Consider the following 27,375-nt stretch of genomic DNA (forward strand, 5'->3'; position numbering starts at 1 on the left):
AAACTACATAAATGGGATGGAGTGGCTTGCTTTGTTTTTCAGTCTTAAAGTGCCTTTACATTATAGAGGATACTTTACTGACCCTCCTCCATCTTCTAACAGTATCCTGGGTTTAAGGTATCTACGCATATCCAGGTGGAGCTGGCCATTGGATATATAAATCTGGCTTTCAGGCAAGAGGTCTAAGCTGGGGATATAAATGTGGAAATTGTTGGCATATAGATGATGTTTCAAGCCACAAGACAGGGTGAAATCTCTAAGGGAGCGGTGCAAATAGAATAGCTCCCAGAACTGGGCTCTGATGTCCTCCCACAGTAAGTGTTGAGAGAGGAGACTGGGACGTCAGCTAGCAAGGCAGGAAGAGAAGCAAGTGGGTGTGGTGGCCTGGAAGTCAGATGAGGGAAGTGCAGGCCGCACTCCCTTTGCATGGAGCTCCGAACTCTAAAAGCAACCATGCCAAACAGTCTTAATAATCGATGGGAAAATTTACTGTTCTGGGACCTTTAAAAATTTCTGTCAAAACATGAAAAACTCTGATGGTTATATATGTACAAGGAAGTGAAAAAATAGTAAGACCAATTTGCGTTTAGTACACTAATTTTTTAAAACAAAGGCGGGACACCTGGGTGGCTCAGTCAGTTGAGCGTCCGATGCTTGGTTTCGGCTCAGGTCATTATCTCAGGGGTGTGAGATCGAGCCCCTCATTGGGCTCTGCGCTTCTGCAAGAGAGTCGGCTTGAGATTCTCTCTCCCTGTCCCTCTGCCCCTTCCCCTACTCGCATGCACACTTGCTCTAAGTCTTAAAAAAAAAAAAAAAAAAAATTTGGAAACATCAAGAATTAAAGTGTTTTACTTCTTTGTAAAATAAACTTGCCGAGACAAGGTTGAACACTGCTTGCCTCGTTCTTGTCACATAACCGGAGCAAATATCTTTTCTATGCCTTGGCAAATTGGCATATTCCTTTCTAATTTTGGATCAACTTTCAACATTTTATTATTTTTGCTTTCAATGTTGTGAAATATCTCCTCGTGTTCCTTTAACAACGGTGAAGTACCTCTGAGAGTTCTTTTAATGTGAAGTTTCTCAATGCATCTGGGAGACGCTTGTCCTTTCCACGCACCCCCTGTCCTCATTCAGGCCCTAAGTCGCCCTTCCCCTAGCTGAGCACTGCGCTGACAGTCCCCGTTCCCAGGTGGCTACTTCTGTACCTCCATTATGTTAGATTCCATTTCTACATCCAGTGTTAGCACTTTTGTGTCTTTGCTTCACTTTCACTTTTCTTCGCCAATTTCCTCTTTCAGTGATTCATTTCAAATATACATTTTGCTGTCTATCTGTGAGCTAAAAAACAGATGCCTGGTGGCCAGTTGCTGACAGACTTTGAAACAAATGAGATGATTGTCACTGCTCACTGTGCATGAGTTGTTTATGTGGTGGTCGGTGCACTGAGCAGCCCGACAGTGAGTTTGTGCTTCCTGTAATTCCTCACAGTTAATAAATGTGGTAACTGGAATTTGAACCATGTTGTTGAGGGACTGGGTTATTTAAACAGTGTTAACTGAAATTCACCCTTATCAGAGCCCTGCAAAGGGACAGCTGCCTGTATATCAAGGAAGACAGGATTCGTTTTGTCAAATGGGGACTTAACAATGTGGGGGGATCCGAGTGGGAAGAGCAGGAAAATCCAATGGGAGGGGATTTAAGAGAGAGTGGGAAGATGGCAACTACTTGTGGTGAGCACATCATAAGGTAGAAACTTGTGGAATTACTATGTTGTGCACCTGAAACTGTGTGTCAACTATATGGAAATAAAATTAAAGAAAAAAAAGAATGAATGGGAGGAGAGGAATTTGAGACTGGAAGTATGGACAACTTTTTTGAGGAAGTTTTGTGCAAAGGGGAAGAGACATGGGCAGTAGCTGATAGAGGAACAGGAGAAGTTTTTGTTTATTTTTAAGATAAAATAAACAGCATGTTTATACATAAATGGGAATGATTGTGCAGAGAGGGAAACTGACATATGTGTAAGAGGGGAGCTTTGTGGAGTGTGTGTGAGAGATGGGACATGGAACCTGGTGGAGGAATGGGCTTTAAGATAGAAGCACCAAGCATTCATCTGGTGGTCGTTCTCAAACTCTTTGGTCTCAGAGCACCAGTCTACTCCTAAAAATTAGGGAGGACCACAAAGAGTTTTTGTGTGTGTGGTTTATATCTATCCGTATTTACCATAATAAAAATTATATCTGAGAAATTAAGAATATTCATTAATTTGTTTCAAAAAATAATAAACCCATTCCGTGTTAACATAAATAATGTTTTATAAAAAAATAACTATTTTCCAACAGTCAACAAAAAAGGCAACCCACAGAATGGGAGAAGATATTTGCAAATGACACTACAGATAAAGGGCTGGTACCAGGACCTATAAAGAACTTCTCAAACTCAACACCCAAAAAACAAATAATCAAGTCAAAAAATGGGCAGAAGACATGAACAGACATTTCTCCAAAGAAGACATACAAATGGCTAATAGACACATGAAAAACTGTTCATCATCATTAGCCATCAGGGAAATTCAAATCAAAACCACACTGAGATACCACCTTACACCAGTTAGAATGGCAAAAATTGACAAGGCAAGAAGCAACAAATGTTGGAGAAAGGGGAACCCTCTTACACTGTTGGTAGGAATGCAAGTTGGTACAGCCACTTTGGAAAACAGTGTGGAGGTGCCTCAGAAAATTAAAAAATAGAGCTACCCTATGACCCAGCAATTGCACTCCTGGGTATTTACCCCAAAGACACAGATGTAGTGAAAAGAAGGGCCATATGCACCCCAATGTTCATAGCAGCAATGTCCGCAGGGAGAGCGGACTGTGGAAAGAGCCGAGATGCCCTTCGACAGATGAATGGATAAAGAAGATGTGGTCCATATATACAATGGAATATTACTCAGCCACCAGAAAGGATGAATACCCAACTTTTACATCAACATGGATGGGACTGGAGGAGATTATGCTAAGTGAAATAAGTCAAGCAGAGAAAATCAATTATCATATGGTTTCACTTATTTGTGGAACGTAAGGAATAACATGGAGGACATTAGGAGAAGGAAGAGAAAAATGAAGGGGGGACAATCAGAGCGAGAGATGAACCATGAGAGACTATGGACTCTGAGAAACAAACAGGGTTTTAGAGGGGAAGGGGGTGGAGGGATGGGTTAGCTTGGTGATGGGTATTAAGGAGGGCACATATTGCATGGAGCACTGGTGTTATACAAAAACAATGAATCGTGGATCACTACATCAAAAACTAATGATGTATGGTGACTAACATAACATAATAAAATTAAAAAAAAAACTATATTTCCAAACAAAAAAAAAATTAGAGGAGTGGCATTGTTTTACATTTCTGCAAGTCTCCTTAATGTCTGACTTTATTAATAGACAGCTGGATTTTCATCTGCCTCTGTATTCAGATTGCTGTGGTATCATTCATCATATAACCTTTGGAAAACTCCATTGTGCATTTTTGAGAAAACAAAAGTTAAAACAAATAATACTGGTTTCGTATTATTATGAGAATAGTTTTTACCTCACAGACCCCAAAAGGATCTCAGGAGCCTCCAGAAGTCCTAGAATTACTCTTTGAAACCTTGATCTATGGCAACAAGCAGGAAGGTGGAGTGTGTGGGTGCAGCACCTGGGAGGTGGGTGGATATGGTTTGAAGGGCCCTTCTGAGCATCTCGTTTTCAGAGTCATAGTGCCATAGGAAGAATAAGGATGGGAACATGTTGGAGGTTTCAGGAGAGTGAAGAATTGTGAATTGTACCATTCTACTGACTAGATCACTGAAATATAAAAATAAAATGAAAATAAATGCATAGTGTTATTTTATCTACTAAGAAATAAACTGTCAATTATAACTGACATTCACCATCAATTAAAAAATGCCTCCTGGGCGCCTGGGTGACTCAGTTGGTTAAGCGACTGCCTTCGGCTCAGGTCGTGATCCTGGAGTCCCTGGATCGAGTCCCGTATTGGGCTCCCTGCTCGGCGGGGAGCCTGCTTCTCCCTCTCCCACTCCCCCCCGCTTGTGTTCCCTCTCTTGCTGTGTCTTTCTCTGTCAAATAAATAAAATCTTTAAAAAAAAAAAAAATGCCTCCTACTTCCAGACATATAAAAAATGTGAAACAAATGTCAAAGGCCTAATGAAATATGGCAACTGTCTAGGAAAGTCGGAGGCCCATGTTCTAGAGAAGCACAGTTTGGTGACTGGGCAGCCTTAAGGGCCAAGGGGAGATTCATGGTCGTATATCTAATTCAAGTACTTCTCAAAAGTTTTTTCTGTAATTTCCTCATGTCTATGCAAATACCAGCAACACTGAAAAGGTTCTTGCTTTGGTATACTACCAGTAGAATCTCTTTCTTTTTCCTGATTTAGTAATGAGGAAAAGATAGTGTGTGGCACTTAGATTAAGATACCAATAAAAATAAAGAGAAATTTTATTTCTCTACATTGCTGTCCCTGTTTTGACCCTCATCTTCCCTCTTTTCTCTTCTGATGGGTCAGATAGATAAGTGAGAGAAAAATGATGTGACTCCAGATGCCGCACCTTCCATGTCTTCTAGCCATGCTGTCTTTGGCTCCTGACTCCTCCCATCTGATCAAGAACCTGCTCTAAGGAGCTACAGATCCTTTATTTGACTAATCATCACTAAGAATAATAAAGGGTTTCTCGAGTACTTGTCAGACCTGAGGACTTTTTATGTCAAGTGTCAATCACAGGATGATAATATTTGGAGTTACCCATTTTCTTTCTCTGAGCCAGAAAATTAAAAAGTGCACAGGTAATTGAGTATTGACTTTATCTGAAGTCCTTTTGGGTTTTGGGTTCTCACTGTGGTATATGGAACTCAGACTTACAAAAAAACAAATGCTCATAAATCCACCCCTCTACACAAAATCTCCATGTGTTCATATATCATTGCTTAATTAGCATCCCCATTTGTGCTGTCATCTTTGAGGTGACGCTCCTCCCCTGCTCAGTGAGCTTTTTCATCCTTTTTCACTTTTAGCCACTTTTCCCATATAGACATTCCCAAATATTCTCATTTTTTTCTTTATGCCCCAAGTTCTTCCATATTCAATTTGCAAATTGAGTATGGTCTTAAATATGAGATCAAATGATCCAAGGTAAGTTCCTTCCATTTTCTCACTCTTCACCTTAGAAAGTTTCCAAACTATTACTCACCTTTTCTTTACCTTCTTGTCAAAGATAAGTAGCTCCCATTTCTCCAAATTTCATTCTTCTGTTTTGAGTCTGTAACCACCTCCTTTCTGACTGCTTCAGCATCCATGCTTCATAAGTTGCTTTCTTGAAGGTCATCGATTGCTTCCAAATCTAATGGTCTCTTGTTCATTAATTCATTAATTCAACAGCTGCGTGAGCTTGTGCCTTGTGCCAGACCTTAATAAATGCTCAGGCAAATATATGAGAGCGTAGGGAGCTCTTAGTGTAGGACAGGGGATGGCAGATATTTTTAGTGAAGAGACAAGTAGTAAATAGTTTAGGCTTTGTGGGCCATACCATCTGTCAGAACCACTCAACTCTGCCCTTCCAGGGTGAAAGCAGTCATAGACAATGTGTAAATGAAGGTGTGACTGAATGCCAATTAAACTTTATTTAGAACGGGCAGCAGGTTGGTTTTGAACTGTTGTAGTTTGCCAAGTCCCTGGTCTAGTGTTTAGCCTTTTTTGATCTACATGTAAGTCACTCTTTACCATCGCCCTCCCCTTTTTTTATTCCATTGCTTTATTTTCTTTTTTAAAAAATTTTAACATATAGTGTTATATTAGTTTCAGGTGTACAATATACTCAACTATTCTATACATTACGCAGTGTTCATCACAATAAAGGTACTCTTTATTTTTTTAAATTTAATTTTATTATGTTAATCTCCATACATTACATCATTAATTTTTGATGTAGTGTTCCATGATTCATTGTTTGCGTATAACACCCAGTGCTCCATTCAGTACATGCTCTCTTTAATACCCATCACCGGAAAAAACAAAACAAAACAAAACAAAAAAAAAAAAAAAAAAATACCCATCACCGGGCTAACCCATCCCTCCGCCCCCCCCCCCCGAACCCTCAGTTTGTTTCTCAGAGTCCATAGTCTCTCATGGTTCGTCTCCCCCTCCGATTCCCCCCCTCTTCATTTTTCCCTTCCTACTATCTTCTTTTTTTTTTTTTTAACATATAATGCATTATTTGTTTCAGAGGTACAGGTCTGTGATTCATCAGTCTTACACAATTCACAGTGCTCACCATAGCACATACCCTCCCCAATGTCTATCACGCAGCCACCCCATCCCTCCCACCCCTCACCCCTCCAGCAACCCTCAGTTTGTTCCTGAGATTAAGGATTCCTCATATCAGTGAGATCATATGATACATATCTTTCTCTGATTGACTTATTTCGCTTAGCATAATACCCTCTAGTTCCATCCATGTCGTTGCAAATGGCAAGATTTCGGGGGGGGGGAGTTTGATGGCTGCATAATATTCCATTGTATATATACACCACATCTTCTTTATCCATTCATCTGTTGATGGACATCTTGGCTCTTTGCATAGTTTGGCTATTGTGGACATTGCTGCTATAAACATTGGGGTGCACATACCCCTTCGGACCACTACATTTGTATCTTTGGGGTAAATACCCAGTAGTGCAATTGCTGGGTCATACCATAGCTCTATTCTCAACTTTTTGAGGAACCTCCATACTGTTTTCCAGAATGGCTGCACCAGCTTGCATTCCCACCAACAGTGTAGGAGGGTTCCCCTTTCTCCACATCCCTGCCAACATCTGTCGTTTCCTGACTTGTTAATTTTAGCCATTCTGACTGGCGTGAGGTGGTATCTCATTGAGGTTTTGATTTGGATTTCCCTGATGCCAAGCGATGTTGAGCACTTTTTCATGTGTCTGTTGGCCATTTTGATGTCTTCTTTGGAAAAATGAGACTCCTGTCTCACATATAGGTCTTTCAACCATTTTGAGTCTATTTTTGTGTGTGGTGTAAGGAAATGGTCCAGTTTCATTCTTCTGCATGTGGCTGTCCAATTTTTCCAACACCATTTGTTGAAGAGACTGTCTTTTTTCCGTTGGACATTCTACAATAAAGGTACTCTTAATCCCCTTCATCTATTCTACCCATGCCCCCCACCTCTACTCTGGTAACCAGTTTGTTGTCTAAATTCAAAAGTCATTTGTCTCTTTTATTCTGTGTTCGTTTGTTTTGTTTCTTAAATTTCACATATGAGTGAAATCGTATGATATTTGTCTTTCTGTGACTGACTTCTTTCATTTAGCATTATACTCTAGCTATATCCATGTTGTTGCAAATGGCAAGATTTCATTCTTTTTTATGGCTGAGTAATATTCCATTGTGTATGTGTGCGTGCGTGCACGTGTGTATATGTGTGTATATCACACCTTTATCCATTCATCTATTGATGGACACTTGGGTTATTTCCATAATTTGACTGTTGTAAATAATGCTGTAATTAATAAACACAGGGGTGCATAAATCTTTTCAAATTAGAGTTCTCACATTCTTTGGGTAAATACCCAGTACTGGAGTTACTACATCATATGGTAATTCTATTTTTACTATTTTGAGAAACCTTCATACTGTATGACCTCCACAGCAGCTGAACCAGTTTGCATTCCCACCAAAGTGCACAAGGGTTCCTTTTTTTCTTGATCCTTGTCAACACTTGTTCTTCCTTGGGGTTTTGAGTTTAGCCATTCTGATAGGTGTGAGATGATATCTCATTGTAGTTTTGATTGGCATTTCTCTGGTGAGTGATGTTGAGCTCCTTTTCATGTGTCTCTTGGCCATCTGGTTGTCTTCTTTGGAAAATGTGTGTTCAGATCTTCTGCCCATTTTTAATTGGATTATTTGCTTTTTTGGTGTTGAGTTGTATAAGTTCTTTATATATTTTAGATACTAAACCTTTATTGGATATGACATTTAAAAATATCTTCTCCCATTCAGTAGGTTGTCTTTTAGTTTTACTGATTGTTTTCTTTGCTGTCCAGAAGCTTTTTTACTTTGATGTAGTCCCAATAGTTTATTTTTGCTTTTTTTCCCCCTTGTTTCAGGAGACTTGTCTAGAAAAATGTTGCTACAGCTGATATTAGAGAAATTACTGCCTATAGTCTCTTCTAGGATTTTTATGGTTTCAGGTCCCACATTAGGTCTTTAATATATTTATTTGTTTGTTCGTTTGTTTATTATTTAGCATGTAGCTTCCCAGTTTTCCCAACACCATACATTGAAGAGACTGTCTTCTTCCCATTGCATATTCTTGTCTCCTTTGTCAAAGATTAATTGACCATATAATTGCGGGTTTATTTCTGGGCTCTCTGTTCTGTTCCATTGATGTATAGGTCTTTTTTTGTGCCAGTACAGACTTTTGATTACTACAGCTTTGTGGTATATCTTGAAATCTGGGATTGTGATAGCTCCAGTTTTGTTTTTTTCAGGATTGCTTTGGCTATCTGGGGTCTTTTGTGGTTCCATACAGATTTTAGGATTATTCTAGTTCTGCAAAAAATGCTGTTGGTATTTTGATAGTGATTACATTAAATCTGTCGATTGCTTTGGGTAGTATGGACATTTTAACAATATTTGTCCTCCCAGTCCATGAACATCTTTCCATTTGTTTGTGTCCTCTTCAATTTCTTTCATCAGTGTTTTATAGTTTTCAGAGTACAGGTCTTTCACCTTCTTGGTTAGGTTTATTCCTAGGTATTTTATTATTTTTGGTACAATTGTAAATGGGATTATTTTCTTAATTTTTCTTTCAACTAATTCATTATTAGTGTATAGAAATGCAATGGATTTCTGTCTATTGATTTTGTATCCTGTGACTTTACTGAATTCTATATCAGTTCTAGTAGTTTTTTGGTGGAGTCTTTAGGATTTTCTATAAATAGTATCATGTCATCTGCAAATGTGACTGTTTAACTTCTTTCTTAACCAATTTGGGTGCCTTTTATTCCTTTATCTTGTCTAATTGCTATGGCTAGCACTTCCAGTACTATGTTGAATAAAGGAGGTGAGAGTGGACATCCTTGTCTTGTTCTTGATCTTAGGGGAAAAGCTCTCAGTTTTTCACCATTAAGTATGATGTTGGCTGTGGTTTTTTTTTTTTTTTTAATGGCCTTTATTATGTTGAGATATGTTCCCTCTAAACCTACTTTGTTGAGGATTTTTATCGTGAATGGATATTGTACTTGGTCATATGTTCTTACTGCAACTGTTGAAATAATCATATGGTTTTTATCTTTTCTCATATTGATGTGATGTATCACATTGATTTGTGAATAGTGAACCACGCTTGCATCCTGGGAATAAATTCCACTTGATCATGGTGAATGATTTTTTTTTTTTAATGGTTTGTTGGATTTGGTTTCCTAATATTTTGTTGAGGAATTTTGCATCTATGCTCATCAGAGATATTGGCTTGTAGTTCTCTCTCTCTCTCTCTCTCTCTCTCTTTTTGGAATGTTTTTTATCTGGTATTGGTATCAGGGTAATGCTGGCCTTGTGGAATGAATTCGAAAGCTTTCCTTGCCTTCTATTTTTTTTTTTAATAGTTTGAGAAGAATAGGTATTAAGTCGTCTTTATTTTTTTTTTTTAAGATTTTATTTATTTATTTGAGAGAGAGAGAGAGCACATGAGAGGGGGGGAGGGTCAGAGGGAGAGGCAGACTCCCTGCCGAGCAGGGAGCCCGATGCGGGACTCAATCCCGGGACTCCAGCATCATGACCTGAGCCGAAGGCAGTTGCTTAACCAACTGAGCCACCCAGGCGCCCTCGTCTTTATTTTTTTTAATTTTTATTTAAATTTAACTAGCAAACATATAATACATCATTAGTTTCTGATGATTAGTTCAATGATTCATTAGTTGCATATAACACCCAGTCTTCTTTAAATGTTTGGTAGAATTGGAGTGTCTAGGTGGCTCAGTCAGTTAAGTGTCTGACTCTTTACTTGATCTTAGCCAAAAGGTTGAGAAGCAATAAGTGTCTGACTCTTGATTTTGGCTCAGGTCATGATTTTAGGGTTGTGAGATTGAGCACCAACCAAGTCAGGCTCCATGCTGGGCATGGAGCTTGCTTAAAATTCTCTCCCTTTCCCTTTGCTCCTCCCCCACCCTGTCTCCCTCTCAAAAAAAAAAAAAAAAAATTGGTAGAATTCACCTATGAAGCCATCTGGTCCTGGACTTTTCTTTGTTGAGGGTTTTTTGGTTACTGATTCAATTTTATTTCTTCCTGATTCAGTTTTGGGAGGTCATATATTTCTAGGAATTTATTTCTTCTAGGTTATCTGATTTGTTAGAATATTCTAAAAAAAAATATGCCTTTACAGTCCTTTGAATTTCTGTGGTGTCAGTTTTCTCTCCTCTTTCATTTCTGATACTGAGTCCTTTTTTTTTTTTAATGAATCTGGCTAATGGTTTATCAATTTTGTTGATCTTTTCAAAGAACCAGCTCCTGGTTTCATTGTACTGTTCTGTTTTTTTAGTTTCTATTTTGTTTATTTCTGCTCTAATCTTATTATTTCCTTTTACTGGTTTGGAGTTTGTTTGTTCTTTTTATGGTTCCTTTAGGTTTAAGGTTAGTTTGTTTATTTGAGATTTCTCTTGCTTCTTGAGGAGGCCTGTATTGCTATAAACTTCTTTCTTAGAACTGCTTTTGCTACATCCCAAAGACTTTGGACCATTGTGTTTTCATTTTCATTCATCCTTATGCATTTTTTGTTTCTTCCTTGATTTCTTGTTTGACCTATTCATTGTTTAGTTGCATGTTATTTAACCTCCACGTATTTGGGTTCTTTTCGGACTTTTTTTTCTTGTGGTTGATTTCTCGTTTCACAGTGTTGTGGTCAGAAAATATGCGTGGTGGGGCGCCTGGGTGGCTCAGTCGTTAAGCGTCTGCCTTCGGCTCAGGTCATGATCCCAGGGTCCTGGGATCGAGCCCCGCATCGGGCTCCCTGCTCGGCAGGAAGCTTCCTTCTCCCTCTCCCACTCCCCCTGCTTGTGTTCCTTCTCTCGCTGTGTCTCTCTGTCAAATAAATAAATAAAATCTTAAAAAAAAAAAAATTGTTTAAAAAAAAAAAAAAGATGCGTGGTATGAATTTAGTCTTTTTGAATTTGTTGACACTTGTTTTGTGGCCAAACATATAGTCTATCTGGAGAACATTCCATGTGCACTTGAAAAGAATGTGTAATCTGTTTTAGGATGGAATGTTCTGAGTATATCTCTTACGTCTATCTGTTCCAATGTGTCATTCAAAGCCACTATTTCTTTGTTGATTTTCTGTTTGGATGATCTATCCATTGATGTCAGTGGGGTGTTAAAGTCCTTTACTATTATTGCATTACTACTGTTTAGTTCCTTTATGTTTGTTATTAACTGCTTTATGTTGGGTGCTCCCACGTTGGGTGCATAAATATTTGTAATTGTTATATCTTCTTGTTGGATTATTCCCTTTATATAGTGTCCTTCTTTGTCTCCATTACAGTCTTTCTTTTAAAGTCTATTTTGGGGGGGTACCTTGTGGCTCAGCTGTTTGAGTGTCCCACTCTTGGTTTTAGCTCAGGGTCGTGAAATCGAGCCCTATGTCAGCCTCCCCACTCAGCAGGGAGTCTTCCTCCTCTCTCCCTCTGCTCTTCTCCCTGCTTGCACTCTTTCTCTCTCAAATAAATAAATCTTAAAAAACATAATAAAAAAATAAAGTCTATTTTGTCTGATACAAGTATTGCTACCCTTGCTTTCTTTTCACTGCCATTTAGATGATAAATGCTTTTCCATCCCTTCACTTTCAATCTGTATATGTCTTTAGATCTGAAATGAGTCTCTTATAGGCAGCATAATATAGATGGGTCTTTTTTTTTTTTTTAATGGAGCCTAATGTGGAGCCTGAACTATAACCCTGAAATCAAGACCTGAGCTGAGATCAAGAGTAGGATGTTTAACTGATTGAGCCACCCAGACACCTCTGGGTCTTGCTTCTTTACCCATTCTATCACCCTATGTCTTTTGATTGGAGTATAGTCCATTTACATTCAAAGTGATTACTGATGGGTATGTCCTTATTGCCATTTTGTTACTTGTTTCATGATTGTTTTTGTATTTCATTTCTGTTCCTTTCTTGTGCTCTTCTCTCATGGTTTACTGGCTTTCTTTAGTGATATACTTGAATTCATGTTTCTTCATTTCTTGCATATCTATTACCAGTTTTTGATTTGTGGCTACCATTAGGATTGTATATAACATCTTTTGCATATAGCACTCTATATTAAGTTGATATTCACTTAACTTTGAACCCATTCTAAAAGCACTACATTTTTGCTCCTCTCCCCTCCATGATTAGGTGTATGGTATCATATTTTACATCCTTTTATTTTTTTTTTTTTTTATCCCTGGACTGATTTTTATAGATATGCTTAATTTTACTGCTTTTGTGCTTCTTACTTTTCTTAATCCTGCTTATGGTCTTTCCTTTCCATTCAGAGTCCCCTTTAACATTTCTTGCAGGGCCGATTTAGTGGTGATGAATTCCATTAACTTTTGTTTGTCTGAAAAACTCTTTCTCTCTATCCTGAATGATAGGCTTGCTGCATAGAGTATTCTTGAATGCAGGGTTGTGGCTTTTTGTTTTTTTTTTTTTTTTTTTTTTGGCACTTTGAATATATGCCTTCTGGCCTTCAAAATTGCTGCTAAAAAATTAACTGATAGCTTTATAGGGATTTCTTTGTATGTAACTGTTTTCTTTTCCCTTGCTGCTTTTAAGATTCTTTATTATTACTTTTTGCCATTTTAATTACTATGTGTCTTGGTGTGGACCTCCTTAGGTCGATTTTGTTGGGGGCTTTCCATGCTTCCTGGATCAGGATTTCTGTTTCCTTCCCCAGATTCAGGAAGTCTCCAGCTATTATTTCTTCAAATACATTTTCTGCCACCTTTTCTCTCTCTTCTCCTTCTGGGATCCCTATAATGTGAATGTTATTACACTTGACGGTGTTCTTGTGTTCCTTAATCTATTTTCATTTTTTATTATTTTTTTCTCTCTCCTCTTCAGTTTGATTGCTCTCCATAACTGTGTCCTCCAGGTCACTGATCTGTTCTTCTGCTTGTTCTAGTCTAGTATTTATTCCTTCTAGTGTATAAAATATATAATGTATATTATTAATATATAAATTTAATACATATTTATATAATTATATATTTTATTTCAGTTATTGGGTTCTTCATCTGTAATTGGTTCTTTTTAATGTTTTCTATCTCTTTGTTGAAGGTCTCACTGAGGTCATCCACTCTTAAGTTCAGTGTATCTTTATGAGCATTATTTTAAATTCTCTGTTAGGCATATCAGTTATCTGTTTCATTTAGCTCTCTTGCTGTGATTTTGTCCTGTTCTTTCATTTGGGACATATTCTTTGGTCTCCTTGTTTTGTCTAACTCTGTGTCTCTTGCCTTCAATCCAGTTGTCTGCAGTGGTTCTCTTTGCCTGTTGTGGGCAGTGTTTGGTCCCTGTGGTGTTGGTGGGCCAGTCTGGAGCCACCTTGGACTTGAGTCAGACCAGGCATTTGCCAGAGCTGTGGTGGCACCAAACTGCAGGGCACTCTTCTTGTGTTGTGCACGGAGAAACTTTCGTTGGTGAGCAGGGTTATAGTCAGACCAGCTGTCTGGCCCCAGCCCACTGCTGGGGCCATAGTCCAAATGGTGTGTGTGGTTATCTTCCCTCTCCCTGGGGCAGGAGTCAGTTTGGAGTGGTGCTGGGCCCTCTCAGGTCTGCTTACACCCTGCCAGTCTGTGGCACCACTTGGGATGGGCTCATGCCAAGGTCAGGTTGGAGGGGGCAGGTTGCACTATGCCAACAGGGTCCATGCTGGTTTTCAGTGTAAGGAGACCTAGAGCCATCCATGGAGTGCGGGGGGAGGTAGGAAAACTCCTGCCCAGGCCAGGATGGAAAGGTCATGTCTGCAGGAGAATCCACAGATGGGGTGTGTTGTTAGCAAGCTAGGTGGAGAGTGTTTGTGCTGCCCAGGTTCCCACAGGTGTCCTTGTATTTTGGGGAGGGGGGAATGATGCCTGCTCTTTTGTTGTTGTTGTTGTTGAAGATTTTATTTATTTATTTATTAGAGAGTGTGCATGAGTGGGGGAGGGGCAGAGGGAGAGGGAGAAGCAGACTTCCCACTGAGCCTGGAGCCTATGTGAAGCTTGGTCCCAGGACCCTGAGATCATGACCTAAGCTGAAGTCAGCCACTTAATCGACTGAACCACCCAGACCCCCTCCTCTTTTGTTCTTAAGGAAGTCTCCCAAAGATCCCTGCCCCTCCAGCACACACTCTGAGATGAGTAAACAAATTGCCCTCCTTAATACCCCAGGTGTTTTTCAAACTGCTGCTTCTATGCTGTATCTCAGTGGGGTTCTTTGTTGTGCTGTCTCTTTAAGGGCAGGGACTCAGTTTTCTATTGCTCTCCTGGCTCTCCCAGAGCCAAGTGGCTGATTCTTAAAGTTCTAGATGTTAAGCTCTACTGATTGTTAGGCCCCTCTGGTTTTCAAAACCAAATGTTATGGGGATTCATCTTCCCCCTGTGAGTCCCCTGTGCCTGAGGCACCTCGTGTGGGGTCTGCTCCTCTTCTGTCCACACTGGTGGAGTCCCTCCCTCCCACAGAGAGTCCTGTGGGTCTGTTTGGCTCCTAACCACATCTCTGCCCTTTCTACCCTTTTAATGCGGCCTCTTCTCTACATTTAGCTGTGTACATCTGTTCTGCCATTCTTCGGGTCATTTTTGGGTTATTTACATTGATGTGGGTATTATCTAGGTGTATCCATGGGTCGAGGTGAGCCTAGGACCCTCCTACTCCACCATCTTCCCTGGAAGTCTTTACCATCCCCTTTTTGAAACCCTCTTTTGAGTTCTAGAAAGTCAGAGTCGCTGATCAGACTCCTGCTACTTCTCTGGAAGCCTATTCTTTGTATCTTTTTGCTACTTTTTGTCTACTAGGTTGGTGTTTCTCGAGATCCTTTTTTGGTCCCTTTATTTGCTTTTGCTAAACTCTCTTGACAATCTTATCTCACTGCACAGTGTCTAAATAAGTTCTCCATCCTGACCATCCTCCTGAGTCTAGTCCTAGATTCCTGTTGGCCTGTTCAGTGTATCTTCATCTGGCTGAGCCGCAGTACCTCACAATTTGTACAACAAAAAAATGAGGCCATTGTTGTTGTTATCTTTCTGGGACAACTGCTTTTCCTTCTTTCTTCTTCCTTCTTTCTGTCTCAAATAGTGGTGATAACGGTGAGTTGTGAGAACATATGTAAAGTGCCACTGTAGAGTCTGGCACACACGGGAGGCAAGCAATAAATGTTAATTGCCCACTTTCTCTTAATCACATCAGTGTTCCATCTACCTTGGTTTGAAACCTCGGAGATACCTTTGACCTCTCTTATTTTGCGCCATAGTCAATCTGTCAAATTCTTTTATTCTGTAATAGGTCTTGCCTCTGACTTCTCCTATTCATTCTCCCCATTTCCTAATTTGAAGCACTCAGTTAGAAGCTGCATTTGTCTGCCCATAATAATAAAAACAAATCACATTAGCTTAACCCAGTGGAGTTTTGTGTTCCTCCTGGAATACAACATCTGGAGGGAAGCAGTCGAGAGCTGGTGCGGTGGCTTTGCCATGCCAACAGAGACTTGACACTTTGCCTCTCTCGTCTCAGATATCCTTAGCAAGTAGTTTTTGTCCTCCTGCTTTTCACTCTGTGGCCACAAAGTGAATGTTCCGTCTCCAGCATTGCATCTATGTAGTCCAGGCAGGAAGAAGGGGAAGGACAAAGGGTAAAAGACTGCACAGCCAATCTCACGCATGTCTTTCCTGTTTTTAAAGGGCTTATCTAGGAGCCCCACCTAGCAACTTCTGCAGACATCTCCTTGTCTGGGCTGTGCCACTCAGCCACTCCTAGCTGCTGCTCCGAACAAAATAAGGGCTCTGGTAGGAAGAGGAGAGCAACTACCAGCGTCTGCCAGACTTCCATCCCTGCTTACCCCAGCGTCCGCGATACCTCCTGATGTATGCTCCCAGGTCCGCTCTTTCCCTTACTCCACTTCACATACAGTTATCAGACCAGTCATCCTGGAACTTGGCTCCAGATTCATCCTACGACTATTTTCCCCTCAATTTTGTTGAGGTCTCATTGTATCTAGTTAAAATCTACAATATGTTGGTTTGATATACATTGTGAATGACTATCACGATCAAGTTAATTAACACATCCATCACCTCACATGGCTACCATTTGTGTGTGTGTGTGTGTGTGTGTGTGTGTGTGTGTGGTGGGAATGCTTTAGATCTCTTTGCAAATATCACGTATACAGTACGGTATAACTATAACTACAGCCCCAATGCCGTACATCAGACCTCCAGAACTTACTCATCTTGTTACTGAATGTTTGTACTCTTGACCAACATCACTCCCTTCCCCCAGCCCCTGGAGTTCAACTTTTTTTAGATTCCACATATAATTGAGATTATGTAGTATTATTAGTCTTTCTCTGGGTTATTTCACTAAGCACAGTATCTTTCAGGTTCATCCATGTTATCACAAATGGTAGGATTTCCTTCTTTTTTCTGGCCGAGTAACATTCCATTGTGCCACGTTTTTTATATATGTGTCACATTTTTAAACTCCAACCAGCTATGGACATTTAGATTGTTTTTATTTCTTGGCTATTGTGAATAATGCTGCAGTGAGTATGGGAGGGCAGATGTCTCTTTGAGATCCTGATTTCATTTCCCTCAGATATATATCCAGAAGTGGGATTGCTAGATACTATGATGGTTCTATTTTTAATTTTTTGAGGATATTCCATAACTGTTTTCCATAATGGCTATACTAATTTATATTCCTACCTACAGTGGGAGTGTACAAGAGTTCCCTTTTCTCCACATCCTCCCCAAGTTGTTATCTCTTGTCTTTTTGATGATAACCATCCTAACAGGTGTGATATCTCATTTTGGTTTTGATTTGCATTTCCCTCATGATTAGTGATGTTGAGCATCTTTTCATGTACCCACTGGCATTTTTTTTTTTAAGATATTTTTTATTTATTTATTTGACAGAGAGCACAAGTAGGCAGAGCCGCAGGCAGAGGGAAAGGGAGAAGCAGGCTCTCTGCTGAGCAGGGAGCCCGATGTGGGGCTCGATCCCAGGACCCTGGGATCATGACCTGAGCCGAAGGCAGACGCTTAACCAACTGAGCCACCCAGGCGCTACCCCCCCCCACTGGCATTTGTATATCCTTTTTAGAAAAATGTCTTCTCAGGTTGTTTGCCCATGTTTTAATTGAATTGTTTATTTTTTTGCTATTGAGTTGTAGGAGTTCCTTACATATTTTAGGTATTAACCCCTTATCAGATATATGGTTTGTGCTATGGTTTGAATGTTTGTGTCTCCCCAGAATTTATAAGTTGATATCCTGATCCATATTAAAAGGTCATGTGATGGTATTAAGAGGAAGGGCCTTTGGAAGGTGATTAGGTCATGAGAACCCTATGAATGGGGTTAGTGCTTTTATTTAAAAAAAAAAAAAAAGGCCCCAGAGAACTTGCTAGCCCCCTTCTATCATGTAAGGACACAGTGAGAAGATACTGGCTATGAACCAAAAAGAGCCTTCACCAGCCACCATGTGGAATCTGTGTTGCCCTGATCTTGGGCTTTTAGCCTCCATAAGTGAGAAAAATAAATTTCTATTGTTAATAAGCTACCCAGTCTCTGGTATTTTGTTATAGCAGCCCGAACAGACTGAGACCGTTCGTAAATAGTTTCTCCCATTTCATGAGTTGCCTTTTCATTTTGATTATTTCTTTTGCTGTGCAGAAACTTTTTTGGTTTGATGTAGTTGCACTTGTTTGTTTTAAGTCTGTTGACTGTATTTTTGGTGTCCAAAAAAAAAATCACTGCCAAGACTAATGTCAAGGAGCTTTTTTCCTTTGTTTAATTCTAGAAGTTCCACAGTCCCAGGTCTTGTGTTTAAGTCTTCAGTCATTTTGAGTTAATTTTTGTGAGTTCTATAAAATAGGGATCCAGTTTCTTCCTTTTGCCTGGGTACCCAGTTTTCCCAGCACCATTTATTGAAGAGACTGTCCTTTCCCCATTGTGTATTCTTGGCACCCAGTCAAAGACAGTTGACCATATATGCATGAGCTTATTTCTGGGCTCTATTCTGTTCCATTGGCTTATGTGTCTCTTTTTATGCCAGTACCACGTAGTTTTGATTACGGTAGCTTTGTAATGATAGTCTGAAATCAGGAAGTGTGACGCCTCCAGCTTTGTTCTTCTTTCTCAAGACTGCTTTGGCTATTGGGGGTTTTTGTGGTTCCATGCAAATTTTAGGATTGTTTTTTTCTATTTCTGTGAAATATGCCATTGGAATTTTGATAAGGATTGCATTGAATTTGTAGATCACTTTGGATAGTGTGAACATTTAAGTGGTATTAATTCTTCCAATCCAAGGACACAAGATATCTTTCCATTTGGCTGTGCCTTAATTTATTTCAGTGTCTTTGTTTTCAGTGTACCTGTCTTTCAGGTCCTTAAATTTATTCCTAAGTATTTTATTGCTTTTGATGCTATTATAAGTGGAATTTATATTTTTTTCTTTTAGGTAGTTCATTGTTAATGTATAGAAACACAACTGATTTTTGTTTCCTGCAACTTAACTGAACTTGTTGATTAGTTCTAACATTTTTTTGGTGGAGTTTTCAAGGTTTTCTGTGCATAGTACATGTCATCTGTGAACAGAGATAATTTTACTTATTCCTTTTGTATTTGGATGCCTTTTGTTTCTTTTTCTTGCCTAATTGCTCTGGCCAGGTCTCTGTTGAATACAAGCAGCAAGACTGGGCATCCTTGTCTTATTCACTATTGGGTATGATGTTAGCTTGTGGGTTTGTCATATGTGGCCGTTATAATGTTGAGGTACATTTCTTCTTTACCTAATTTGTTGAGGGTTTTTTATCATGAAAGTACATTGAATTTTGTCAGATGCTTTTTCTTTATTGAGATGATCATATGATTTTTATCCTTCATTCTGTTAATGTGATATATCACATTTATTGATTTTTGTGTATGTTGGACCATCGTTGCATACAAAGGATAAATATAATTTGATCATGGCATATGATCCTTCTAACGTGCTGTTGAATTTCGTTTGCTAGTGTTTTGTTGAAGATTTTTGCATCTATGTTCATGAAAGATATTGGTGTTTAAGTTTCTTGTAGTGTCCTTGTCTGGCTTTGGTATCCGGGTAGAGCTGGCCTCATAAGATGAGTTTGGGAGTGTTGCTTTCTCTTTAGTTTTTTTGGAAGAGTTTGAGAAGGATTGGTATAAACTTTTGTTTAAATGCTAGGTAGCATTCATCAGTGAAACCATCTGGTCCTGGGCTTTTCTTTTTTATTACCATTTCAACCTCCTTACTTGTTACTGGTCTGCTCAGATTTTCTAGCTCAATGATTCAGTCTTAGTAGGTTTTGTTTCTAGGAATTTATTCATTTCTTCCAGGTAATCCAATTTGTTGATGTATAATTGTTCATAATGATCTCTTATGATTCTTTGTATTTCTGTGGTATCAGTTGTAATATCGCCTTTCATTTCTGATTTTGTCTTTTTTTCTCACTGTAGCTAAAAGTTTGTCAATTTTGTTTATCTTTTCACAAAACCAGCTCTTAGTTTCATGGACCTTCTCTATCATTACTCTGCTCTGATTTTTATCATTTCCTTCCAGAAGCTAACTTTTTGCTTAGTTTTTTCTTTTTCTAGTTCCTTGAAGTATAAAGTTAGGGTGTTTATTTGATTTTTTTTTTTTTTTTTTTCCTTCATGAGTGGGAGATGGGGAGCAGAGGGAGAGGGGGAAAAAGAGAATCTTAAGCATGCTTCACATCCAGCGCAGAACCCAAATGCAGGTCTCGATCTCACAACCCTGAGCCGAAATCAAGAGGTGGATGCTTAACTGACTGAGCCACCCAGGCACCACAATATCCTTTTTTTCTTAATGTAAACATTTATTGTGATAAACTACCCTCTTAGAACTGCTTTTGCTGCATTCCATATTTTAGTATGTCGTATTTACGTTTTTATTTGTTTCAAGATATTTTTTGGTTTCCCTTTTGACCTTTTTTTGGTTTCTTCATCATATTTATTATTAAGAGATTTCCATCACTTAAAAACAAAACTCTAAAGTTCTTAGTCTGGTATCTAAGAACCTCCATAGTGTGTCTCCAAATGACCATCTAATTTAGAGTTCCAGTTTACCTTTCCACATACTCTGCACCCCAAACAGGTTTATTATACTAAGCTCCAGCATTCCTTTCTTCATGCCTTTTCTCAGGCTGTTCCCAGTCTGCAGTTCCTTTGTTTCATTCTGCAGGTCCAAGCCCTCACATCCTTCAAGGCCTAGGTCAAATGCCACCTCCTAGTTCAGCCCTTCCTGATCCTCTCAGGCTTTGTACTTCCTCTACATGGTAATGGTAATTTTCTCCCTTCTTTGAGTAATTTTAAAGTCCATGTCTTAATTTCCTTCTGGAGATCAGGGATCCTTATTAGAGATAGGTTCCTTCTAGAATTGGGCCATACATGTTCAATAAATAGTTGTTAGATGAGAGAATACTTCTCCTAGGACTGTCAGAAGAACTATGTTCAAAGCTGACATTTGCGTGTGTCTATGTTAGGTACTAAGTGCTTTATATGTAATAGTTCATGTAATTCTCACCACAATCTTTATGAGGTGACTTCCTTTCAAAGCTCCCATATGACAGATAATGAAACTGAAGTACAGAGCAATTAGCTAATCTACTCAATATCATGTAGCCTTTCAGTGGTAAAACAGCTTTTGAACCAGTCAGACTCGGAGCTCATAGTCTTTACTATAATTTCTTCTGTCTCAACAGAGAAAAGCAGCAAGAAATGGAGAATGTTGTTACTCAGCTTCCTGACTACCTGAAGCTCTCTGAGCAAGGGACTGCCTGTCCTGGGAGTGGGTCTACCTTCACTGGTACCAAGGGGAGACCTTGGATCATGGATCAAGAGCTAAGGTCAGGCCAAGGGGTTGACACTGAATCTTTGCAATGGAAATGGCCACACTTTAAAGTTCTAACACATCAAAGAGTTGCCCGCTACCCACCCCCGCAAAATATGAGAAAGAACAAGATTAAAGTCTCTTTGCTGTTGAAGAAAATATGTGAATTCCATTTAGCTCTTGCTAAGTAGAGGGTTTTGCCAGGTTGCTCCTAGGAAAATATTCTAAGAGCAGAATGAAAACCATGATGTCTTTCTTACCTATGGGAGTTCAATCACCCTATAAAACTCATGTTTGCTTTTATGGAAAGTAAAAGAAGGGCATTGGAGGGGTTGGCACAGAGTCTACACCTTGCGTGTTGGGAACCCAGCCATCTCTCTCAGTTGGCAGTCCCGTTAAGGATAATCATTGAGCCCTTGTGTTCCTTTGTTAACATGTGGGTCTTGCAGCTTTCCTAGAAAATAGGTCTTGGTTTACACCCCCTCAATTAAGTAGGGGCTGTAACTTTCACCAGCTCTGTCTTAAACAGTACCACCTGTTGCAAGCTCTGTTTCAGTTTACTCCATCGTACTCAAAGACAGCAGATGGCATGGGCATTTTCCATATTGTATGAAGCAGTATGAACATCTGGCCCCTTCACAGAAGGGAGAGTTATCTTCTCTTTCCCAAAATGACTGGATGATCACATTTTAAATATATATGCTCCATGGCACTAACTCCTGGGAAGATATGCAAGATTGAGGTTTGATTGCTTTCTGCCACTAAAATAGCTTCCTGGCAGTTATGCATAATTTAGTATGTATGATTGGAGGTATACCCATCAGATACACATATCCTGCTTCAATAATAAATAATGCCAGACAGCATTTAGATACTAGAGATTTTTATCAGAATATATATTGTTTTTGTCTTACTATAAAGGTAATACATGCCCAGAATAAATAACATTCAGGGAGTAAAAATTTAGAAAATAGAAAAATCCTGTAATAAATTTAACTAGCTCTTTGCACTTGATAGTGTATCATGAACATTTCTGATATGAAATGTTTTATGGAGCATTGATAATTTTTTGAGTGCATATTACATTCACATGAGTTTTATTTATACATACACATACCTGCTTGTTACCCTCCATTCCCCATAGGTAACTACCTGTTTCATTGGTTTTAAAATACCTTCCCAGAGTTTCTTTGCACAATATAAGCAATTTAAATGTTTTTATTCCCCTCACAACTTTTATGCAAAATGTAGCCTTCTGTACGCACTTTTACACCTTGATTTTTCTCACTAACAGATCTGTCTACTCTAGCTGCAACATTGTCCATGCTGCATTATTATTATATTGCCTCATCGTTTTTGGATATTGTTTAACCAATTCCTGATTTGAGGATGATTTTTTTAGACCTTTAGCTGTCTCAAAACAGCTTTATTAGATTGTAGCTTTGTATACAATTCATGATTATTTCCTTAGGATAAATTACTTGAAATTCTTTGCTGGGCTTTTGCTTCATGTTTTCCAAATTGTTCCTGAAAGGTTCTAGCACTTTGTACCTTCCCCAGCAAGAATTGCCAGTGGGTCAAAAGGGAATTAAGTTAATAGAGGCCATTTGGAAGAGTGAACCTTTCGAATATTATATGCAGGAGGAAATAGGAACAGGAAAGCCACGGGGGACCGATACTGTGATGGTGTGGAGGGAGAGGGCTTGGTGAGGGGTGGCTGGATGTACTTGAAAGAACACGTCAGAACCTGAGTGCGATGTCCGTTCTGGTCTTGCCTCTGCTGGGACATCTGGGATAAGTCTCTCTAAGGTCTTCGAGTCTGTTTTTTCATCGTTGAATAAGGGAGGAGTGCTTTCTGAGTTCTCCCTCTTTCTAGTGCGGTGGGTTACTCATCTCTCTTCATTTCAGTAAATGCTAAGCCTCACCTTCTCAATCCACCATCTTTCATAAAATTTGGAGTGAACCAGAGAGAACATGTTAAAAGTACGAGATTTCCGACTGTGTGAATGTAACTTTTTTTTAAAATTTTATTATCTTATGTTAGTCACCATACATAATGATGTGTGAAACTTTTTAAAAACTCATTCATCTTCAGATGATGCAACAGCATTCAGCAGCAGTGGGTGACTCACACAAACACCGAGCTTGGGGAGGTGGCGGCGGTAGATGTGGCTCTTTGTGGTGCAGAGATTTAACAGGTGGCAGCCGGGGAGGCTGAGCGTCAGCTCAAAGCCCCCTGACCGGGCTCCCCAGCCATCGTCAGCCAAGCCCCGGGGCAGGTGTCCAGTTATTGGTCAGCTCCGTGCCGGAGCCGTTTGCTTGAAGCTGCCCCAACTTCACCAAAGGAGAACTTTGCTCACTGAGCTAAGACTGGTCAAGGATAAATAAGATGCCCAGGCATCTCCTTCCTTTCTCCACAGCAAGCAAACTAAAGAGGATCCAGGTGTGCAAGAACTGGAGGCATTAATAGACACAATCCAGAAGCAACTGAAAGATCCTCCGTGCAAAGACAACATTCGCGAAGCCTTTCAAATTTATGACAAGGAAGCTTCAGGATATGTTGACAAAGAGACGTTCTTTAAAATCTGTGACTCTCTCAACCTGCCAATTGATGATTCCTTGATTAAGGAGGTCAGTAGGAGTCACCCTTCTGGGTTGATTGCAGAGGCTGTGAACACCCGTTTGTTCTCTCCCAGAGGCAGTTTGGGTGTATTTGGCCTTAACGGTAAAATTTAAGATGTTTGAATCAGATCTCCTATTCGGCCCTGATTTCTATGGTGTTTCCCCTTGATTGTCGCGTTGGGGTTCTTTGCTCATGGCTGCAGTAGGGCCTGTCTTTACGTGGGTATGGGCTAGACTGAACAGCGTGGCAGATAAGCCATGTCCCCCGAAGGAGGGCTGCAGTCGTGATCCCAGAGGGGCAGCCCGAGGGGAGACTCAAAGGTGATGGTATTGAGTAGGATGGGGGGCAGCCTTTGGCCACCCTCCCAGCCAGCGCTTACGGTAGCTCAGCAGTACAGTGGGCATGGGAGAGGGCGTGACCACCGCCCAGGGCGGCCGTGTCTGTCAGGAATGGGTCGCCCAGGGCCAGCTGCACACAGAGGAAGGACATGGACACTGTCCTCTGGGAATTTTCATGAGTGAGTTGCAGAGGGGGTTTTTTGCCTTTGTTTCATTAGAAATCCCTCTAGCCAGGGCTTCCCTGGAACTCAGACCAAAATTTCTCCCACAGTTGCCAATGAGACTGTGACTTATTACTGAGACTTCTCCCTGATAAAAAGCCTGCTTAGACCTTCTTAAAGATCTTTTAGCAAAAAGGGATGTTCAGAAGTGAAGACTCATTTAGGGGAGGCTGTCGTGTGGCGCTGGAGAAGAGGATTTTTCAGATATTGGAACATCAGCAGGGAGGGGAAGAGGGCAGGTAGAAAAGAACGTGTTCACTTGGGCAAATGCCCATTTAGGTTCCCAAATCTCAGATGGACAGCATGCCCAGCTTTTGATTTTTTTTAAGTCATTTGTACTATTTGTGACCTTGACAAAGGAATTGCGGTCAGTGGGGTGGGGAAGGTGTGGGTGGCAAGAATGATTTGCACATGTAAAGGTAACCTCAGCAGATCAGGCTACTCCCCCCACAGCGGAGCTTCAGGGGACATGGTTTGAGCAGTGACATAAGGCTTCTCTGCCTTTGGGCAAAGATCAAGTGAGCAGTGACGGAACTAGATTCTTCTATTATCCTGTGATAACAGCAACTTGCTATTTTAAGAGTTCTACTCTATTCAGACTGGGTGGACAAAGCTCGTATTTGAATATAAAAATAATTAAAAGTGCTCTGGAAATGACAGTGTTCTTATAAATGTGAGTCCTGAAATCTCCCGCAGGCCCTTGACTCCCTCTGAGCTTCAGTTTCATTCAGTTGAAGATGGGGATTATGTCTGACCTACCTGCCAAGTTCACAGGAGCATTTTAGAATCCGGTGATTTAAACTCTGACCTGGTTTACAAAGGCTGGGGATGGTTATTAATAAGTGGGCCCTGCAGCTCTGTCTCACCTGCTCTCTGCTCTCTCCCGCAGTTGATCAGGCTGTGCCCTCACAGAGAAGACAAGATTAACTACTATCACTTTGTGCGTGCTTTCTCCAACTGACCTGGCTGAGGAAAGAATGCAGTACGACTTTTTGAGGTCAGACCCACATTTTGAAACACCTTGTACTTTTCATAGAGGCATTCACAGGGATCTTAAAATTATATTTTTCAGTTCTTAGATTTCAATACTAAAATCTAAATTAAACTGGATCTTTTAAGAGCTAAGATTGGTGCTTTATTTAGGGAGGTAGGGGTAGGGTATTGTGATGGCTAATTAGGTGTCAGCTTGTCTGGGGCCGTGGAGTGCCCAGATGTTTGGTTAGACTTTTCTCTGGGTGTGTCCGTTTCTGGCTGAGATTAACAGTTGAAGTGGTAGACTGAGTAAAGCAGATTGCCCCTGGGGTGGGTGGGCCACATCCAATCCACTGAAGGCCTGAACAGAAAAGGTTGACCATTCCCCAAGTAAGAGAATTCTGCCTGCCTTTGGACTCAAACACTGGCTCGTCCTGGGTCTCGTGCCTGCTGGCCTGGCCTTCAGACTAGAACTATACCCTCTGCTCTCATGGGAGCAAAATCTTGGGAACTGTCAGCCTCCATAATCCCACGAGCCCATTCTTTGTAAGACACTGCTTTCTCTACGTAGACATCCCATTGGTTCGGTTTCTCTGGAGAATGCGGACTACTATGGGTGTGGAATGACTACGAGCAGAAGGAAAGCCACATTTTGCTGGGGCAGCAGCATGTGGGGTGTTGGAAATACACAGTCTGCTGTGGCTGCGGGCCGGAAGCCACGGGTTTTTAACTGTGGCTCTAGGCCCATTAGTGGACCTGCAGTTTTAAAAAATGGAATAGAAAATATAAGTGTGGTACAAATAGGTTATATATTTCATGAAACTTTAGTTTCAACTGAGTGTGTATTTACTGGGTCATAATGGAAAATGTATTCCTTGATGTGAATTACAGTTAAAAAAAAAAAAAAATATATATATATATATATATATATAGTAGAAAAATGCTGCTTTTTGAGAGCCTAGCCTTGAGATGAGAGGAAAAGTAGTTACTGGTTATCTAATGAGCTCTGCCCCAGGTTTTAGAACGAGGGCTACTCCCGAGTTGAGGCCAGCCACCACCTCCAATTTATAACTCCCAGCCCAGATTCTTCCCTGCTTCCCCAGGCGGTGGTGTAAAGGAGGGGGGAGCTGTCCCTACAGGATCCAGGATACCTGCCCTCTCAGAACTGCTTGTTCTTCCTTCACTGATGAGCCGAGCCACCTCCAACTAGCTTATGCAAAGGACTGTAATACCATATATACGGACTCCTTTCCTGCTCCAGGTCCATATCTCAAGAACTAGTGAAAGCCCCCAGTCACTTACCTAGTAAAAGTCTAATTTCCAAGTACTCAGAAGTCCATTTCAGTCTAAAGTAAAAATCCTAAGCTCTATCCTGCCTGCCCAGACTTAGAAGCCTTAGTGTGTGAGAGTGAGCGAGCTAGGATAGGTATAGTGGGTTTCTTCTTCTGGTTTCTGCTCCCCTTGCCCCCAACTCAGTCACACTGCTGTTTCTGGCCTGAGTAGTGTCCGGGAAGGGTAGCGAGTAGACCCCAGAGGAAAAGGGCAAAGCCTTATTTCTGGGCCCGGTGAAGTCCTCATCTGGGTCAGGGCCTTCTGTGTGTCATGTGCCGAAAGGCTGGCTCTCTCACTACCCACCCCCCCCTCCAGGACACTCCCACAGGAAACCTCTCAGACGCCATCCTCAGATGGGCCAGTCTCCAGCGTGCCCGGTCCTAAAAGCACATTTCCTCCGGGCTTCTCCTCGTCCCTTCGGGCTTCCCCTCCCAGTGCCTTCACTATTGCTGTGTGTCCATCTAGATTGCTCTCTGGACTGTGCAGTTCAGCAGCTCAGCTGGTCCTTTCCTGGAGACTCACCATAGGTGAGAATCAGGTACTAAATCTCACGTTCTCTTAACTCCAGGGGACCCAGGTCAAACTGAGTCCATTAAAGCATCTCCCTCACTTAGCTTGTAGACCTACTGCACTCTGACAGCCCTTTTCAGGAACTCCACACTCTAGTAACTTCTCCACAACCCTGCAAGAGGGAAGTTCACAAAACTCGATCCTCAAGTCT

The 27,375-nt window shown here is 40.6% G+C and overlaps 1 protein-coding gene across 3 annotated transcripts in view; it reads left to right on the top strand.

Moving 5' to 3' along the window:
- The window catches only part of EFHC1 (EF-hand domain containing 1), a 66,741-nt gene extending 41,263 nt beyond the window's left edge, over positions 1-25,478 (top strand). The window contains exons 10-12 of one of the 3 annotated variants that reach the window (XM_045867007.3): positions 21,041-21,184; positions 23,589-23,799; positions 25,240-25,478. In XM_045867007.3, coding sequence (XP_045722963.1) covers positions 21,041-21,184; positions 23,589-23,799; positions 25,240-25,311 — 427 coding nt within the window. In that variant the 3' untranslated portion in view covers positions 25,312-25,478. Of the gene's footprint in view, positions 1-2,345; positions 3,188-21,040; positions 21,185-23,588; positions 23,800-25,239 lie in introns of those variants that run through there. The other 2 variants (XM_064597698.1, XM_064597699.1) reach the window with 2 other exon arrangements.
- The last annotated feature ends 1,897 nt before the right edge of the window (positions 25,479-27,375 follow it).

The sequence above is a fragment of the Mirounga angustirostris genome, unplaced genomic scaffold (genome assembly GCF_029215605.1).
Source record: "Mirounga angustirostris isolate CCGP_5_RB_7025 unplaced genomic scaffold, mMirAng1.0.hap1 SCAF_8, whole genome shotgun sequence".
NCBI classification, from domain to species: Eukaryota; Metazoa; Chordata; class Mammalia; order Carnivora; family Phocidae; genus Mirounga; species Mirounga angustirostris.